Below are 21356 nucleotides of genomic sequence, written 5' to 3'. Positions count from 1 at the left end.
TCTATCTTTGTCTCCAAGTCATGATTATGGAGGTTTCTTCTCTGGACTGGAATGGGTTATTGGAATACACAGAGAGAAAGATTATAGGCTAGAAAGGAAAAATCTTTAGTAGTGCAGGGGAGTTACAGCTCCTCTCAACAAACCAATGGACTTTCTCTCAAATTTTAATCTCCTATGAAGATACCATTAAATTATCAAGAAAAAGAAAGTAATTTATTTTATGGTTACAGACTCAGGAAAAGAACAAGTTAAGCTTGGTGAGATGGCGTAAAGTTTGTATGCCCAAGTCTTTGGGTGATCTTAACATTTGAAGGATTAGAAATTTGAATAAAGCTCTCATGTGTAAGGTGGGGTGGAGACTAGTTAACTCCTTGAGTAATAAGTGCAATATTCTTAGGTCTAAGTATTTGCAGGGTGACCCATTTCACCATCCTCTCTTTATCAATGCTCTACCTCGAAGATCAAGAATATGGGACAATGTGAAACACACCAGAGAAAATTTGAATAATGGTATACACATGGTCTTAGGGGATTGGGGCAATTATTGACTTCTAGGAGGATCATTTTCTTGAAGGAGGTCCTCTCTGCTTTACTAGGTTCTAATCTGTTAGAGAGTATTGCTCACCGCTCATACAAAGGAATATTCCCACTTTACCGTCCACTTTCCTGTCCATACAATGAAATATTGCCACTTCTTGATCTTCTATAACTTGAGCTCAATTAGAGTAGAAATGAAGCGATAAGACGAGTTAGATCTAGAAGTGATAATGGAGATTTTATTCTTTGTGATTGCGTTCTTGCTAGCATTCATCACAAATCAGAAGCAGCTGTTCTGTTCAGCAGGGAACTTGGGTGAGTATAGTTTTGTGGTTATTATTTTTTGTCAAATGAATACTTTTCATCAGAGAGATTTAGATGAACAATTGATTCATTTATTTTCATAATAACTAGGATTTTTATTTTATTTTTGAAGGAAAATTGTGTTAGATCATTATTAGAATTCAATCCTGTAGTTTTCAAGTTGATCTACGTTTTGTAAGTAGTGATACAGAAAAACTCATCGTTAATGAGGATGAATGATTAGCAATCATTACATCTAGATGATGCTCACAGGGGTAAAGCATCGAATCATTTAGAGAGGTCACCCATTCAAATATTGTGTCTAATGAAGCATTTATTAACAACCCCTTTATTCATTGTTTGCATGTAGCACTGATCTAAAGCATTTTGTTCTTGCTATTTGCAGAATACCCATATCCATTTATGACATTTGATGCTGAAAAGGCGGCTGCAAGAACATACGATTACATTGTTGTTGGAGGAGGTACAGCAGGGTGTCCTCTGGCTGCAACTCTCTCACAGCATTACTCTGTTTTGTTACTTGAAAGGGGAGATTCTCCCTATGGAAATCCAGACACTGAGGACAATAAAGCCCTTTTTAAGGTCATGGGAAAAGCCAGTGGGTTTCCTTATATAGCTGAAGGATTTGTGTCAGAAGATGGAGTACAGTTGGCAAGAGCAAGAGTTCTTGGAGGTGGGACAGCCATAAATGCTGGATTCTACAGCAGGGCAAGCTCTGATTACATTAAGATGATGGAGTGGGATGAGAAGCTTGTGAATGAGTCATATGAATGGGTGGAGAAGTTGACTGCCTTTAAACCAGACAAGCTTTTTCGTTGGAGTTCAGCTTTTCAAGATGCACTATTGGAGGCTGGAGTGGGTCCTGATAATGGGTATACTCTCGATCATTTGGAGGGCAGAAAGATTAGCGCCTCAACCTTTGACAACAATGGAAGGAGGCACACAGCTGCAGATCTTCTACAATATGCAAATCCAGATAACATTGTAGTTCTTCTCAATGCCACAGCCACTAGAATCCTTCTGGATTCTTCATCAGGTACACTTCTATATTTTTTTGGTTTGATTTTATTTCTAAATATTGAGATATCTAAAACTTGTTTGTGAATGATCTCCATAAAAAAAAAAAATTAAGATAAAAGTTTTCATTATTTAACAATCTTGGTTTAGGTTTGATGCTCTTTCGAAGATAAGATTTCTTATCCTAACATTCATGGGAGACCTTCAACAAGTAGGAATGGCTGACCATTTGGTAGCTCTGGTGATTCTTTCAATGACATAAGTTTTTGTTGGCTTTAACAGAAAATTCCAGTACGACAACTGCAAATTAGTCGTAGTGGGATATATTTTCTGGGTTTCTCTTCAGTTGCACTTAATTTTAATGTTATCTCTTGTGTTGGTCAATCAACATCTTCTAATTTTATTTGGTTCTGTCACATGCAATATTATTATTACGATAAATATTGCAGAAAATATATATGCCGCATGGGTCTGCTTCCCAATGTCCATGTGCGACACTCTCTAGTATTATCAGATTATATCATGTCGAATTAATAAATTGAGACATCATAGTCGTCAGTCGTATTCTCTTTATTTATTTTTATGGAAGAACAACAATATAAAATTGTTCCTAATGTAATCTATATTGTTAGAATATTTGTAGAATTGAATTATTTTTGAATTTTATACTAATTGTATTTTAATTATATTACTTATGAAAATAGTTATTCTTTCAATTTCTAATTTTATTTTTTGAATTTATGTTCTAGGAAAGGTAAAGACTATTGGAGTTGAGTTCACGAGTACCATAGATGATCTTTCCCATCATGTATTTATCAATCAATTGTCAGAATGGAGTGAAGTGATTTTGTCAGCAGGAAGTATAGGTAGCCCACAACTTCTCCTATTAAGTGGGATTGGACCAAAAGAAGAACTTGAAGAATTGAACATTACTGTATTTTCTGATTTAAACTTAGTGGGAAAAGAGATTAGAGATCCACCACGCACAACTATTATTGTAGAGTCCCCCGAACCACTTGAGTTTGCTCAAGTACAAGTTGTAGGTATAATAGACAATTCACAAGTCTACATTGAGTCTATTAGCAGCTATGAACAAGAAGGTGACACAAATTTTAAATATTTAGGAGTTATTCTTACCAAGGTGGCCTTTCCCTTATCAACTGGCAAGCTTCAACTCAAAAGTAAAGATCCCTTAGATGTCCCAATTGTAAGATACAACTACTTTTCTCATCCTTTTGATATAAAAGAATGTATTCTTGTTGTGAAGGTCTTATCAGATCTTATAATGACAAATTCTATTCAAGAATTTGCATTTATAGGCATTGGGAACTCCAAATTTCTTCAATTTGTGGGGGAAGAATTACCACAAAATCAATCAGATTACACTGCCTTGAAAAAATATTGCAAAGATACAGTAACAACAATATGGCATTTCAACGGGGGGTGTGAAGTGGATCTTGTAGTTGACAAAACACTTCGTGTCAAAGGTGTTGATGGTCTAAGGGTTGCAGACCATTCAATATTCAAGGGCAGCCCAGGGACAAATCCACAAGCTACTATAATGATGCTTGGAAGGTAAGATTTTCTTTTTCTTTTTTAAAATTATTCTGAATGGATTATATGACTATTACTAATGACATATTTTCAATGTCATATGCATAGGTATCTAGGAGTTCGTATCCTCCAAGAGCGCATGAACATTTGTGAATTGTAATCTATCTGAAAGCTTAATAATATTCAAAAGTTACCCATGCACGTGTCTTATTTAAATGATTATTGAAGTCAATGCCATTTTTTGCATTTTAGAATTTATATTTTTAAATTATGTTGTGATGAAGAATATATCTTAAATTGAACTAAATCTAGTTCCTTGAGTACAATAATATGAAAGTAGCATTATATGAATAAAATAATTCATTTATTTTATTATTTTATTTATCCATATAACACATGTCTGATTGTTATGAAATCTAAATTAATATCTAATTTAATTTTAAAAAGTTATTGAATAAAAGAAGAACAAGGATGCGCATTGACTATATTTATCCATACAACTCAACATTTATGTTTAAAATCCCATCACTACTAATTAAGACATTTTCTAAATAGTTTAATGTCTAAGAACAAATTAATGAATTTTCAAAGTAATAATGAAATCTATAAGTAGAATAGTTTATAACACTTTTTATTCTCGTAAAATTAATTAATTTATTATTATATATAGATATATATATTAGAGTCATGTTTCATCCAATATAAAAGAATTTTTAATGTAATTTAAATTAGATAATAGAAACATAGGAAAATGACATTTTTTTGTTCAATTTTTTGTATTTAAAAACATAATAAGTAATTTTAATGTATTTTAACCTAATAAATGGATTAACTTGTAGTCATATTCTTAAACTATATGATGTTATAAGAGGTGTATAAATCTAGTAATAAAGAAAACTCCAGCATTACAAAATTATGCATAATATATTTCACAGTTCATTCATTATTCAAATTATAAAGTAATCAAAATAATCTTGAAGCTCATAAACACATAATAAAATATTTCGGTCTTGTAAAAATTGCTTGGTCAAATGGAAAAACTATAGTGGGGATAATACCCACAACTCATCACTTTAGCAATAAGATGCATGATTAAGAGCTTACAATAGTGTCATCTTCTAAATGACTAAACTCTATTAAAAGTATGTAATACCTTATCAGGAGGATCAAAAATCAAGTCAAAGACTACTCTATTAAGAGATTTAATCCCACTTATACAATGTTGCCCTTGTTAAAGGATTTACAATAAGTTCAAAATAAGAGCTTTTAACCCCTATTAAAGACCACTTTATTAAACAGTTTTACAATCTCATTGAAAAACTTGTTAATTATTAAAAACAATTTGTTTTAACTAGTGCTAGCATTCCTTCACTGCATGATAGGTCCTTTTTTTTATGTGCTATTTTCTCTTCTTTGTGATAGCTTCCTGATCTCTCTCTCTCTCTCTCTCTCTCTCATTTTTCACTTATATTACTTCCCATTTTGTAACCTAATTATAGTTCTCAATGTTTTACAGATCATTTTTACCTTTTCCTTGGCTTCTTTGATAAGCTTCTTCATTTTCAATAATAAAATCTTCTAGGATTTTATAACAATTTAATTTTATGATAACTCTTCTAGGTTTTTGAAAACATTTCTTGTTTTTTGATAACTCTATACTAATAGTGACCCTTATGTTTAACATTTCCTTTTTAATTTTTTCCTTTTTTTAAGTAATGGCAACTTTCAAAATATTCACCATAAGGTTGTAGGATTTTTTCAAGTTAATAATCCCCCCTTTGGAAACCTTTCACTTATATTTATAGATATATCTATGATGCTCTTACTTCTCTTTATCATATTCTACATTTCATTTATGTTTCTCTATTTATTTTCTCCCCATCTTTATACTGTCTCCTTGTTTTTGCTTCCAAAATGCGTTCTCTTCCCCATATCCTTATCTTCTCTACTTCTCCCCCTTCAAAAAAAATGCCAAAGGAAAATAAAATTATTATTATCTTAAAGTATTGCTTCAATATACATTGCTACTTCCTAGTGGCTTTCATCAAAATCTAGTTCCATTCATCCTCAAAAATTCTAATATTAGTAATGTGACTCTTTATTAATATCATTCTATAAACAATATCTGCTTATTTTGTAGCCTATAGTGTATTTATGAGTGTCTTTACCCTTTTCTTATGTTGCTTCATTAGATCTATATATAGCAATAGTTGACATGATTCTTCAATTATAACTTCAAGTTTTCCATAAAAATTAAATTTGTGAATTATGATCCTTTGACTATTATTTCATTTATTTCTTTCTACTTTGCTGATAGTATTGTTGTAACTTTTGCTAACTTTTTTAGAGTTGATCCTTTCTACAATTTTACCTTTAATTTATTATTGATATGATAATTTATTTTATTTTCTTCTATATACACTTGCAATTGTTTTGCACTTGATTTCTTCTAGATATTTTTTAGCTCAGGCAATGACCTCTAAAATGTACTTATCACTTCTTTTACAAGATTCATTCTCTATTTATCTTCTATGTTGTGCAACATTTCAATTCTCTCCTATAGTCATCATGCATATAGTTTTTGCTCTTCATAGCTCAATGGTACATAATTCAAGTATGTTATTCACTTCTTTTTCCTTGTGGTCAATTTATCTCTTCCATTGCACCCATATTGTTTCCTTTAATGTCACATCTTGAAGAATTTTAGTAACATGTATTTGCAATGATTCTACTTTGTTTTCAAAATATATTGTTATATTATTTTTTTGTTTAAATCTATTGTAATTGTGTAGGTCATTTTGTAAATACTTGGGGTCTTATTCCTCAATTATACACATATTATTTATTTTCAAGTGCATTTATCTTATTTAAATGCTCTTTTGGTTGTTCTTATATTTATTATTCTAATTGGTCATCTTCTTTAGCTTCTTCTTCTAACTTAGCACCTATATCTCAAGATTTCTTGGCAAAAGTATTTGCAATACTTGTAGAGCTTTCTTCTCTAGCTATATCAATGTGATAACTCTTTTCTAATCTATTATTTAGTTCATATATTTATTCAATAGGTGTTATTTCTTTTGCTACAACCTCTTTAGCATGAGAGATTCTATTCCATAGTCTTAAATCATCTTTTTCAACATCGTCATACAATTCTTCCATTATCTTTGCTGCTCTTTTCTTGATTTCAAATTTCCTTGCATTTACTTATAACAACCTATAAGTCTTAGTAACACTTGCATGTGGATGTGTTAGTATGAACTCTCTTTCTTTGGTTCTCTTTTCTAGTATGTCAACATTCTTTCATCTCATTGTGATTTTTTCAAGTAATTCTTCTAGAATATTCCTTTTAAGTTGGCTTGGAAATTGTAAAACTTTGTGTATCGAAAATGCTATCTCTTATTCTACAATATTCATCTCTTCTTCAATCCATCATCTATAATAAAATTCCAATATGTAGACACTAGTTCCAAATTTATCTTCAATACTTATTTACAACTAGCTAAAACAATAATTGTTTGTTGTCCAGAACCAACAAAATCAAATTCTAAATCAGCATCCTTACCTCTAACCATGACTTTTTGAGTTGCATTTGACCCAAGACCCACTCTAGACCCAGTAGATGCATTGGTAATTCCCACAACCACATCTAACTCCACCTATTAAGAAATATTTTTAAATATAGTGTAATGTTGTGTAGAGACCACGTTTCACAAAAGAGAAGGTTTCTTATCTTTAACTCTTTCATGTTTGCACTTTTCGACCACTTGACTAGTTTTGAGATTTTTTTTTGCATTTGAATGGATTACCTTCATAATCTAAAGATTGAATCCATAAACCCTTTTGGCTACCCCTATTATTTTCCAAAGGAAAACCTTTAAAAGAATCGATATAATCAATAATATGTGCATAGATTGAGTGAAGAATATTAGAGGATGTTGGAATCCCCATTGAAAAATTTCCTAGCCTATTACCGATAGACTCAAGAACTAAATTGACCCACATATAAAGTAGGATATTGAGAAGGAAAACCCAAATAGGAATTTCACCAAATGATTAAAATAAAGGAGTCATAGTATTAAATTTCATATATGTTTTAAAAAAATATTAATAATTTAGGTGGATCAAGATTTTTTTAATTTAAATTTTATTAAATTGAAATTCTATTAGGTAAATATTTTAGGTTTAATAAACATTTGGAAACTTAAAATCTTTGGCTGCAAAAATTTAATTTTCTTTTGTTAACAAGAATGAAGTGGATGATATGGACATTTTTGGATTTATGTTTGCAACTTTTGTTTAATAATTATTTTTTAAGTTAAATTTATGTCAAGTATAGGGCATAAAATTTAATAAAAATTATGATCCCTTTTATTAACAATATTTTTCAAATTAATAATTTTTTAAAGAAATTAACTAATTAATATTTATTTAAGATTTTTTGTTTTGTAGATTTTTTTCTTGTTCAAAAATTCAATTTTTGAATTCATAAAAGGGCACAAAATAGTTGTTGATGAGAATGGGGAGTTGGGGATTAAGATAGTTGTGATAGTTTCAATGTCATGGTAATGACAATCAATGAATGTAGTAGTTGATAGAATGTGAATGATAAGCATTAATTAGTGGTAGTTGTCTTCAAGGCCAACTTAATGCATTTGAGTTGCATTCTATTCTAGGATGGTTCACTGCCTACTTGTGACTTATATTGAACAACTGTTTATTGGTGAAATGGACAACTTTTATTTTATATTCCAATGGAATGTGATCTAGGGTTTGAGGTGTGGCTTTGTTCTACCTAAATCTATGTTTGGTTCTTCTCAAATGACTCGTTTAGTTCTTGTACATGTACAACATGTATGATCCACACTAGCATGTCAATTATTATATACAACTAGATTTACATTCGTGTATTTTCCGTAGTCTAACAATCTTCCTACACTAAAATGTCAATCATCCTAAGCATGTCACCAACAAATATTATGAGTTAGTATTTAAGGAGTTTTCTACTCGGATAATAACAACTTGATGATTGAAGTTAAATATTCTTCTTCATTCTTTACATAATACTTAAAGGTAATCAAAATAACATAACTAATTATATTTGAATGCAAATATAATACAAAACTAATTCTTCTTGTAAAATTTAATTGATCTAATAAATATATCAAAAACAAAATGACATTGCTAATCAATTTTTAAAAATATGATTACCACATGTCCCTTACAATGATATTCAAAATTAATGAGTTCCATAATTAGAGACAATTTTTTCAAAACTGTTATATGAAAATTATAAATATATTATTAGTATTAATAGTAAACTAATATAAAAGTCGTTAAACTACTTTCAACAACTGTTACATTATTGATTTCTAAGAGTTATGTTATTGTTGTGACGTCTTCGACTCGATATAATTATGAAATCCTTGCAAATACTATTGTGTTTTTCTAGAATTGTACATGGGCTTTGACTGAGAAGATGTGAAAATATTGTCGACCAAATTCAACCTCGCATATAGTCATATGGGTTTCATCAAGCAAAAACAACGTTTTGAATGAACACGATTGTGTATTAATTATACGTATTGCCTTATGAATTTTTAGGCGCAAACCTTAAACTTTATTCTCACAAGATTGATGAAATTTATAGTATGGATTGTTTTTCAAAATATGCTTGCAAATTGAGTTTTTGAAAAGAAATATCTTTAATTCAATCTAAAGTTGTTTGGGCATGAAATTTATTAAGCTTATGATTTTTTCTTTAACTAATTTCAAATTAAAAAAATGAACTAAAGATAAAAACAAATCAAATGTGATTCTTTTTCAGATTCACAAAAACACAATGAAATTTTCTCAAAAAAAGAGTTGTTTTCAATAACAAAATATAAAAAGCATGAAGATCAAATGTTGAAAATTTTAAAATATTTCATTGTGTTTTCTTCTTTTTGAAATTTAGTCAATGGTGCAATTTGTAGGGAAGATACCTATGTCCTTAAAAAATTATTAAATAAATTACCTCATCTATTTTATTTGAGAAGTAGTTTTCCATTATATTCTCATTTTAAGAGTTTTCAAATTTTGAATTATGTTTAGAAAGGCTTAGAAAATAGTTATTGTTGGGACTATTGATGGAAATGATGAAGAAAATTCTAATAGCCTTTATGACAAGTTGTAATAGTTTTTAGAATGTAAGTGATAAATAGTATTTCTTTGACCTTTGATTTTATGCTAAAGTTAATGCCTTTGAGATACATTCTACTAGCTGTAAGATTTATCCACTCGTGAATTGTGTTGAACATAGATTTAGTGATGAGATGAGTTATATTATTTAATAAGTGTATAGCTTCTAGAGTTTGACTATGGCATTCTAATACTTATTATGCTTCGATCTCCTCTATTGATACATTTTGTTTGGGTGGAGATATAATGTTTGTGATACCCACCCACTAGCATGTTATTTATTATAACTAGGTTTAGATTGGGATATTTTTCACCACCCAATGCATCCCTTATTGGTGTACAATTTCAATCATCCTAAGCATGTTACCATAAAATATTGAGCTTGAGAAATGTGATTCTGAACAAGAATAAGGTGAAATTTTCTATTGAAGGTACCAATTTAATGCTTGTTTTGCTAGGCTAATAATAGCTTTGTGGTTGAATATAGATGTATCTTCATGTGCTAAGTAATACTTGGGGAGGTTTATTTTATAATCATCGGGTTGCCTTTGAATATTTAAGGATTATACTAAATATAACTAAAAGATTATTTTTCTTAAATACATCCAAGAAGTCATCGATGACTATTTCATACATATAACTTTATTTCCATATAAATTTATATTAAGTGGAACTTTGTCTAATCTCTAGGTTATAAATATTATTTAATATATGGAGCCAAAATAAAAATATTTTATAAGTCATGAAATTATGTAAACACTTTATTTGAATAGTAATTTTATCTTTTCTTAGTCTTCTATAAAAGTTTACATAAGTTGAATTTTAATGTTTTTCATGCATTGATCATATTATTAATATAGATCAAAGAAATGGAAAATATTAATATTAATAATACTACAAATACACTGTAGGAATTTTCCTTAGGGTAAGATTCACCCAAAAATTGTAGAACTCGAACACAAGCACAATTGTAGACAAAAAAGGAGTATGATCAATATATTAGAGTATGTCTTCATACATTGCTCTATATTGTATGTGTAAACACACTAGGAGTGCCTATATATAAAGGCCTCTCAAGAAGAACCTAGAATGTCTCTAGAAAGAGCAAAGAGATAAATTAAGAATGACAACTAAGCACACATCTTATCCATCATTCTAGATGAGAGGATACGAATGACAAGGTGTATCTCAAGTGGAGATGTTGTAGACACCATGTGCTTAATTAGTGTGCTAACTCCTATGTTATAGACGCCATGTGCATAAAAGAGATGCAAACTCCTGTGTTATCAACATGACAACTCACAAGAGTGCGCATACTCCTAGATGACTAAATAAATAAATATTAAAATAATGCATTAACCTAAGTAAACTTAAGTAAGTGTAAATAGTGAATAATTATTTACATCGACACCTCCCCCCCCCAAGTGCAACTTAGGGGAATGCGCTTATGCTTATGAAAACTAGGATGAGATGCATAATAGGTCTTGATTACTAGGCCATGTTAGGTACCCATGTACATAATAAAATGCAATCTCTCATAAAGTAGAGAAAGAGGGAAAGCCTCATGGGAAAAACCCTCCCCCAAAAAGAGAGATGAAAAGACAAGATGCATGGATGGATGGAGTAATCAAGACCCCCCCCATTATGACATACATCAAGTATATAGAAGAGAGAAATGGGAGAAGGACAAAACCCGTTAAGAGGAAAAAGTCGCTCCCATAAAATAAAAGAAGAAGGAGATGTAAGGAAGTCCCCCCCACCCCCGCTAAAAGAAAGGTGTCGAACAATAAGAAGTGCTCCAATGTAGAAGTTGATCCATGATCGTTAAATGATGTTCCTCCCCTTTGGAAGAAACAGTGGCAGAGGTACTGGTGAGACACTTCTACTATGTGTGGAAAGAATTTCAATGATGAATGGTGTATCTAAAACCTGCTCAACTATCCCTGTGTTGATAATGATGGTGGCTCCTTCCAAAACTACTGAGAAGAAGTGCAGGTCTAGCAAGGATTGTTGTAGAACCTATTTGAAAGAACCAACAATCTTCTCAAATGATAGAGATGCCTCCTACAACTGTTGTACATAAGTATCAACAATCACTTTAGCCCGTAAAGACTGATCATGTAGAGAATGGATATGAGGGTCAGAGTGAGCCCTCACAACAATTGTAGAAGGATCATCCTCATTAAAGAGAAGTGGAATATCATCAATGAATTCTCATAAGTCTTTGATGTGTGACTTGTAGTGTCCTCCCCTAGTTCACATTTTGTTATCATTGTTGAACTCTTTTAGGGCTAGTTTTATGTTGATGGTTAGCAACATTGTTATGAGATTATCAGATATTGTGCTATGGATTCAGTTTATTATGTGATGAGATCACTTAGACTCTACATTTCATGTATGTATGATGATTATTTTTAGTGTTCACAATTATTGATGATGATTATTAAATTGCTTTCAGTTATTAATGATGATTAGTAAGATGGTTTATTATCATATGAGTTTTATTATGGATACTTACCCCATACTTGCATGTGTATGGTGTGCGTGTTTTCTTTGCGTGTTTGCTTTTGTATGGCGTGTCTGATGTGGTTAAGGAAGGGAGTCGTAGTCACCTGCTAGTCGGGATCTACACGATGCACCACTTCCTGCCATTGCCTATTTAGTTTAGTGTATATTGTGCTTGTACATGCATGGTTTTTATGCAGGTTGCAGGTACCGGGTATCGACTTCCCTGAATTGCCAGGATGAGCGTACCCTATCATACTATCTCAATGATAAGAGAGGGGAGATAAATTCTCAAGTCCAAATCCCAACCTTTTAAGCCATTTGTTCTAATTGGAAAATTAGGACAAGTATCCGAGTTGAGTACCCTCCGAATAGGTCGGATGACATAATTCGTAATATTAATCCTTGGTTTGATTTTGTATGTATTTTGGCTATGATGGATTTTCGTATTTTTACCTTGTGAGTCTTTGATGTATTTTCTATTAATTAAGCCTAATTAAAAGATTTAATTAATGGTTTAATTTAATGAAAAATTAATATGATATTTTAATATTTCTTTTATTTAATTAATTGGGAAATTAATTAAATAAAATAATTAAATTTTAAGATAAAAGTCAAAAGTTTAAATTTGGAATGTGACAATATTTATTTTAATAATAATATATTTGGAGCTCATTTTTAAATAAATGTCTAAATAATATTATTATTAAAGCTAATAAATATTTTAGCAATTAAGTTTTGGAAAATGAAATTTAAAAGTGAAAAATATATTTTAAATTATTAAAAGATTCTAGATTTCATGTGATTAAAATATAAATATATTAAGATTTAAAAGTGGAGTTATTAAAGTTAGTGCATGAGATTTAATAAATTAATTAATTAAATTGGAAAGAGTAAACTAAATATTATATTAATTAATGTGCATTATTTTTAATGTATGCTCGCGTAGGAGTTGGAAAATTCTCGGGAGTTGTCATGTAGACAACACAGGAGTTTGCACTCTAAGAATGCATAAGTTGTCTACACTTAGAAGTTAGCATTTTATTTGAGCACATGGTGTCTACAACCTTAGGACTTATCTAGAAGGTTGGAGAAGACACATGCTTGGTTGTCATACTTATCTTCTACTTGTCTCTAGAGACACTCTAGATGCATCTTAGAGGCCTTTATATAGAGACTCTCTTAGTGTGTATGATGATCCTGATAGGCATCTACAAGCTTATATGGATTTGAGAAGCTCATATGCTTCAACATCCTCGTCTATTTCTACAAGCACTTCTAGACATTCGAAAGGAGGTTCAATTGTCGAAGGAATTGTGAACGTTGAAGAAAGAGGGGATATACCTACGGCCTCCGAAGGCATAGTGGTTTAGCATCAGAGTCTAGCTAAGTACCCAAGATCATTCTGCATATTCCATTACTCTCTCTTCTTCTACCTTCTTCATGTCTGTTAGTGTTGGTAGAATAACTTTTTGTGAATGACTCTTAGATTTCATGACATTGTTGGCTATAGGGAAGTTCCAATATATATGAATCTATCATTCCATGAGTAGAATTCAAATTGGTGAAATAAGTTAGGAAAGAATTTAAGATAGAATTGAAAAATTAAGTGATGAATGTGTTCTTTTTCATTGAAACTTTATCTAAGGTTGACCTGTAACTATCTTGCATCTTGATTGAATGCAATTGATTTCTTTAAATGATGTACTCAACGGTACTTCTCTGCGATTCCAAATTTAGCAGAAACTGATGTAACAATAGATAGATTAATGAAGTTTATATGCTTCATTGTTTTATATGATTCGAGGACTTAGTGATACATTAGATCTGGGAGTGATGATAATAGATCAAGGAAGTTCCCATCTAAATTGTCAGGAACACATATATATAAGGAGCTGAGAGGGAACGATCTTGTGTCCCTCACCTTTCTCCTTGTCACCTTTTCCATGTCGATCGAGCAGCAGGCTCTGCTGCTAATGTAGCACCCCTTCCCGGTCGCACGACGTCTATATTTTCAGGTCAGTAGTGCAATCATTATACAATGATTCAGTCACATTAGAATACTCCCTCATAGAGTACCTGGAGATCGGGAAAGACTGGCCTCCTTGTATCTGTCTCTCCTTGGGTTAGAGCCTTATGTATATATATCTTACCTCCACTGCGTGCCATACCGAATACTCCAAGCAAGCACACTGATTATAGTCTCTATGTGCGGGCGATGAATTTAGAACTGATTGATTTGATCAACATTACTTTCAACTAGTATAATTTATGAAACAAAAGAAGTCACTGATCCCCACAATATCGATCGCTAAGCAATAGCAGCAGCGTAAGACCATTTTTCTATGGTTGGCAGCAGCTATAATAGCTTAGGCTCATACCTATGAGAATTATGAAGGGTGGTTGCTAATAATTTATTATTATAAAAACATATATATACAGTTAGGGTTTGTTTTCTGATTTATGTATAGATCTCACCAATCAAACACATCATGCTTGGTCCTGCCTTTAGTTATATACATCATTCTCAAATATAGTTTATTATCTCATTTACCTGAGCTTTTAAGGTTTTACGATCTTCTATACTATTATGAGGATCACAGAAAGAATGAGTAATCAAACAGCTAACAAATAGCAAACTGGTAGGCATAATCCCTGTTCAATTGTAGAACATGAAGATTGAAGCCGTGGCATGTCATAATCAATGGGTAAAGATGACTTAGACTTCTTGTGATGCAGAGATACATCATGAGAAATCCGCAAATGGGACTTCTATCCTTTTTCAATCAATAGGGGCCATTGATAATTTCTCACGGCAACGACACAAACAACTCAAGACTGTGATAAGACAATTCAACATGTAGTTGTGCTGTTGAGGTAGATGGTCTTTTTGCACAACCCTGGGTTGATATTATGCACGGCCTCTAGAAGCCATTTGCATTATTTTGTAGATCGTTATATAGTAAGTTTCATGGTGTCCTCTTTTAATAATAGATAATTTCCCAATTTGAAAGTGGGAAGCTCTCCTCACTGAAAATGGGCATTTTCTGCGTGCACAACTGAATTAATGTTCAAGCTCTAGATACCATAAAATCTCTAAAGCTTTCTTAACAAATTCATTTTGAAGCTTTTGCATATGAATTAGTACGCTGATGTAGATGCAAGGTATCTTTTTAAGATGTGTCTCAAGTTTGATTGATAAGACTCAACTGCACAATCTTGTGGAGTTGTAGTAATATATTAAATGATATTAAAACTATTATATGTTATCTAGAATATATTATTCTTATTCAACCAGTAATAGGTTTTAATTTATAAAATAGTAATGTACGATTATTATTTAATAATTAATATTAAATATTAATTATTAAATAATATTTGTTTTTCCTTTAGAGGTTGTAATTACTAAATATGGAGTATTAAATACTAGTTTTTTCTTTAAGAAGTTATAAACTTTATTTAAAGCAATGTGGGTTATTATTAACCACATGAAATGGTGTTTAATTAAATTATTATTAATAATAATTTAATTGAGAGGTTTGAATTATGATAAAATTTAGTGAGTTCTCAATTAAGTTTTTATTTAAGGATCAATAGTCAAATACTATTACTTACTTTCAAGCCATGTTATGACTTATTAAATGTACAGGAGCAAAAACACAATGACGACTCTTATTGACTCGAAAGTTTATATGGAAATTGGAATCTCCTTATTATGCATTAGTGTTAATTAATCTAATTAAAATTAAATTAATTAAGATTAGTTATATTGGAAGAATTGTAATTAATTAACAGTTAACTTGGGTGAATGGATTTTAAGTAAGATCGATTCAAAAGAAATGAGATATTGACATAAGTGTCTAACAAAATTATGTACTATTGAACTATTAATAAGATTGACGGTGATCTTGTTTTAAAACAAGGGAAGATTATTTTAAATAAATGATCATTCTTGAAGTGCTCTAAGACAATTACTAATTAAACATTCAAAAGTTGATTTGTATCGTCCAATGGTTTGATTCTATGTCTCAAATGAGGGGATAAATGGGTTGACCTATAGATTAAATGATGAATCTTATTCACTTGAAATATATGGTGAAAATGAAACCCCACATTTATCCCAACTATGTAATTTTAGTAAACTAAAACATGTGTTTGCATCGTGTATTCTATATGCTTCTTGTTTTGGGTTTTGGGTTGACTAGTGTTGACCAGTCCTAGGTTGTTACCAGAGGCTCGGGGGTTATGAGATGTGATGGCATGTTGATTTTATTTGGTCTCGATCTTTATAAGCCCAACCATGGTAATGTGATCATATGCTCTATGAAATGTTTGTATTTACTGTTTGTATTTGTTCATCAGTCTTCATGTGTGAAGCTGAGATGTATGTGTATGAGACACTTGAGCTAATCATTTCTTGAGTCATCGATCAGTTATCCTTGGATTATTTTCTAGTCACCATGATGGGACTAAAATGTGGATTTATTCTTGATGATGTCATGTTGTGACATGTTTGACTCAACCATTTTGGAGTCTTCGATCAGTATGATTATGAGATATTTGATCAGTATGATTTTGAGATATTCTTGGTTGATTGTTGAGAACCGATGGATGTGATGATATTTTGGTTATTGAGAACCAATGGATACTTATGATTATCAGTGATGCCTTCAGTTGCCAATAGAGAACTGTTGTGGTCATGATTTTCTATGGATGTTGCTCATGGAGATTTGATTCTTTTATGCATATTTGAAGATTTTATCATGGGTATTTGATGATTCTTTTTATGGATTATCTTTTGGATTTCTTTATAGTCACTTGTACAGGACTATGGTGATTTATGATTCCATGAGCATTAGGGTAGGTAATCTACATGTAGTGTCGGGAAGTGGCTTGCAATGGGGGTCGGGGCCCTAAGTGGCTGCCAGGATAACTCATTGTAAGTTTGGTTAATAAGTGATAACATTTACACACTAAATGGGGATTAAATGAACCTAAAAAGATAATTGTTTTGGTTCTCGCCCATGCCTTGAGCGCTTGTATAGGCTAGGATGGGAGTAGTGAGACGCATGGTTGCGACCTTGCATTCCATAGTATGCCTTGTCAGTATGAGAGGATACTAGTGGCCGCATGAGATCTGTATGGACCTGTGGAGTTTAGCTAACTGCCAGGGTAACTTGTACCAGATAAATGCGATGACACTTTCCCGCTTGCATAGTAGGTTCCTACATGTCATTGTGTGCCTCTGGGAAGTAGATGTCTGTTTTGTGATTGGAACCTTTGAGTTAGTATACTTTTAGGATTCCTGGATTTAAAGAGATTTATGCTTTGTGGTTTTGATATCCTATTGGGACTTGAGAATATCTCCTCAACACGGTGGGAGTGGACCACTTCGGTTCCACGTGGTCGAGTGGTAGTGTTTTTCCACTCTTATCATTTGAGATCCGTCCGAGACACCGTGGCTGGAGTATTCTTGGTTGGCATTTAACTTCATTCTATTTTTGGATCATTATGGTAGATGATATACCTTATGATGGATGTATTTACTGGTATGTTTCTTGTATTGATGATTTGCATATGTTAGTTGATGATATATTATGCTTTACTTTGCATGTTAGTAGGATGTTTTAGGAGTGACATTCCTACTATGTTAATAGCCGATGATCTCTTCAGTGCTTTGGAATGTTATGCACGGAGGGATGGCTAGGATCCATGATGGTCTAATGATGCTATTAACAGTTGGGAGGAACCGTGCACTTAGTTATTTATGTTCGTGATATATGGTTATCTCTTATGATGGATGTTTATATCTTTTGCGATGATGTACTTTATTTACATGGATGATTATTGTTTTAAATTTTTCATACCTTGTAACATGTATAGTGGATGATTGAACAATTTAAAATGTACACTTGTATATGGTTTAAGAACGTTGGATGTATCCTTGTTATTTCATTGTTAAGGATGTAATGTTAGATGAATAAGTTATGGTTAGAAGTAATTCAACGTTAAGGGATCTTTAAAGAATGTAATCTGTTATGTTATGTTATTTTCAGTTGGATGTTACTATTGCTTCCGCTATCATGTTAATGTTATGAATAGTTTTACTTTCATGTTTAAATTTTTTTTTTTTGGTAAACTTAGTATAATTCTTTGGATCCCTTGGCGGGGCATTACATGACTCCACAAACAAACCTAAAATGTCTACTAAGAAATCATCACCTGAGGTTGGAACTGGAAGACAAAATGTACCCTGTTGTGTTCATGTAGATGAAGAATTTAACTCAAAAATAAGATGAATATCATCGAGGATGTCCCCCACATCTTCAATGTGAGACTCCATGAATAATTGTGCAATGTCTAGTGGGAAGTTATTGCATGAAGGTAAAGTAGGAAGACATGAAGTGTCTTACTACACTGAATCCGAAGCATTTGTGACTGGAATAGGATTAGTAGGAGCAATAGGAGCATCTAGAGGTGTGATCTCATTTGGAAAGGACGTAGCTGTAGTTGGAGGTAAAAGATCTATACAGAATGGAAGAATTTGTGGATCTCCATAAAGCTCCCAAAGATAGATCCAAATATCATATAAATCTTTTGACTTCAAGTCATCAATTGAATCCATAATCTCCATATCCATATAGAGAAAGAGTGCATGACAAAGGATGGAACATGTGTCCTCATCGTATAAAAGCCCTCTCGCATATGGTAGTGCATTATGCTAACTAAGATATGGGATAACCAATTGACTCCATTCCTGATAGTTATCTGGTGTCAAGGTAATTAAATCTTCCTCTTCCATGATTTACTAATCAATGTAACCCCCAAAATGCAAGAAAAATAATCAAAGAAACCCTCCCTAATGTATGATTCAGACACTTTATAGGTAGTGCATGTACAAGAGCCAATTTAGGGCCTATTTTTGAAAGCAATATTTCTATCCATAGAACCTATATTCTGATTGTAGATGTAAAAAAATGCAGTTTCAAAAAAAAGAAACCTGATTATGTGTCCAGATGAGCCTATCCTAAGCATTTGAAGTGGCAAAAATTTGGGATTTGTGAATTGTAGATAAATATAGGAATAGAGATCTCAAACCACCTGCACCAATTTTTAGATCACAAAATTCTACCTCAAAAAAAAAAAAATTGTTCGCAAAAAGGAGTGTGTATGAGGGAGATATCGCTGTTTGAAAATCACTACTGCTATTATTTTTTTGAATCGCCACCATCACTCCTCCAAAAATCAAATGGCTCTAGATTTTACCTTAGATGTTTGATTTTGATGAAACAAAATCCAATTTGGGTTTTTTTTGACCTTCCAAATGTGATGCAAATATCTGATTTACCCCAGCAAGCTTCAGTCTTCACTTGGAAAAAATCTCTACTATAGGCCTAATGGCCAATTTTTCTAGAAAAAATAATGTAGATCCAAATTTTGTTTGTAGAGATGGAGATGAAAAGAAATGAAGATCTAAAATTCAACTGTACAGAACTGAAATGATCATACCAATTTCAAAAATTGGGCCTTTGGGATGCTGATTTGCAAAGAAAATGTTGCCTTAATTTTGACTACGGCCCATCATAGGCAAATTTATAGTCAATTCACTGAATCAACACTTCAGATGCAATGTTGAGGTCCTCTTTGGCTCTAGACACTCCCAATATCTACGGATTCTCTGGATTTGAGTTGAGGTGTTGAAACAAGAATGGTCTCAAATGGCTATGCGAAGAGAATCTCCCCAAGCTCTGATACCATGTAAGAATTTTCCTTAGGGCAACATTCACCCAAGATCGTCGAATGCAAATACAAGCACAACAATAGAGCAATAAGGAGTATAATCAATATATCAGAGTATGTCCTCATACATTACTTTGTATTGTATATGTAAACACACTAGGGGTGCCTGTATATAAAGGCCTCTTAAGAAGCACCTATAATGTCTCTAGAATGTCTATTAGGTAAATATTTTACGTTTAATAAACATATGAAAACTTAAAATCTTTGGCTGCAAAAATTTAATTTTCTTTTGTTAACAAGAATGAAGTGGATGATATGAACATTTTTGGATTTATGTTTGCAACTTTTGTTTAATAATTATTTTTTAAGTTAAATTTATGTCAAGTATAGGGCATAAAATTTAATAAAAATTATGATCCCTTTTATTAACAATATGTTTCAAATTAATAATTTTTTAAAGAAATTAACTAATTAATATTTATTTAAGATTTTTTCTTTTGTAGATTTTTTTCTTGTTCAAAAATTCAATTTTTGAATTCATAAAAGGGCACAAAATAGTTGTTGATGAGAATGGGGAGTTGGGGATTAAGATAGTTGTGATAGTTTCAATGTCATGGTAATGACAATCAATGAATGTAGTAGTTGATAGAATGTGAATGATAAGCATTAATTAGTGGTAGTTGTCTTCAAGGCCAACTTAATGCATTTGAGTTGCATTCTATTCTAGGATGGTTCACTGCCTACTTGTGACTTATATTGAACAACTGTTTATTGGTGAAATGGACAACTTTTATTTTATATTCCAATGGAATGTGATCTAGGGTTTGAGGTGTGGCTTTGTTCTACCTAAATCTATGTTTGGTTCTTCTCAAATGACTCGTTTAGTTCTTGTACATGTACAACATGTATGATCCACACTAGCATGTCAATTATTATATACAACTAGATTTACATTCGTGTATTTTCCGTAGTCTAACAATCTTCCTACACTAAAATGTCAATCATCCTAAGCATGTCACCAACAAATATTATGAGTTAGTATTTAAGGAGTTTTCTACTCGGATAATAACAACTTGATGATTGAAGTTAAATATTCTTCTTCATTCTTTACATAATACTTAAAGGTAATCAAAATAACATAACTAATTATATTTGAATGCAAATATAATACAAAACTAATTCTTCTTGTAAAATTTAATTGATCTAATAAATATATCAAAAACAAAATGACATTGCTAATCAATTTTTAAAAATATGATTACCACATGTCCCTTACAATGATATTCAAAATTAATGAGTTCCATAATTAGAGACAATTTTTTCAAAACTGTTATATGAAAATTATAAATATATTATTAGTATTAATAGTAAACTAATATAAAAGTCGTTAAACTACTTTCAACAACTGTTACATTATTGATTTCTAAGAGTTATGTTATTGTTGTGACGTCTTCGACTCGATATAATTATGAAATCCTTGCAAATACTATTGTGTTTTTCTA

At 31.5% G+C, this 21356-nt stretch overlaps 1 protein-coding gene across 1 annotated transcript; it reads left to right on the top strand.

Annotated features, from left to right (window-relative positions):
* The first annotated feature begins 752 nt into the window (after window positions 1-752).
* On the top strand, window positions 753-3629 carry LOC149547279 ((R)-mandelonitrile lyase-like). Its single transcript, XM_089794725.1, has 4 exons — window positions 753-852; window positions 1247-1897; window positions 2628-3453; window positions 3541-3629. Exons 1-4 carry the CDS (start codon window positions 768-770, stop codon window positions 3590-3592), a joined length of 1614 nt encoding a protein of 537 aa, XP_089650851.1. The 5' UTR covers window positions 753-767; the 3' UTR covers window positions 3593-3629.
* The last annotated feature ends 17727 nt before the right edge of the window (window positions 3630-21356 follow it).

This window comes from Cupressus sempervirens, chromosome 7 (assembly GCF_028749045.1).
Source record: "Cupressus sempervirens isolate cs-2001-9-10 chromosome 7, ASM2874904v1, whole genome shotgun sequence".
Classification (NCBI taxonomy): domain Eukaryota; kingdom Viridiplantae; phylum Streptophyta; class Pinopsida; order Cupressales; family Cupressaceae; genus Cupressus; species Cupressus sempervirens.
The sequence above is the reverse complement of the archived record's forward strand: the minus strand, read 5'-3'. Positions and strand labels throughout refer to the sequence as shown.

Bases quoted from the DNA above. Each gene is read 5' to 3' on its own strand.
- LOC149547279 (XM_089794725.1), top strand. From the start codon at position 768: ATGGAGATTTTATTCTTTGTGATTGCGTTCTTGCTAGCATTCATCACA. The intron at 853-1,246 runs GTGAGTATAGTT...TGCTATTTGCAG, and splicing joins CTGTTCAGCAGGGAACTTGG to AATACCCATATCCATTTATG. The intron at 3,454-3,540 runs GTAAGATTTTCT...TCATATGCATAG, and splicing joins ACTATAATGATGCTTGGAAG to GTATCTAGGAGTTCGTATCC.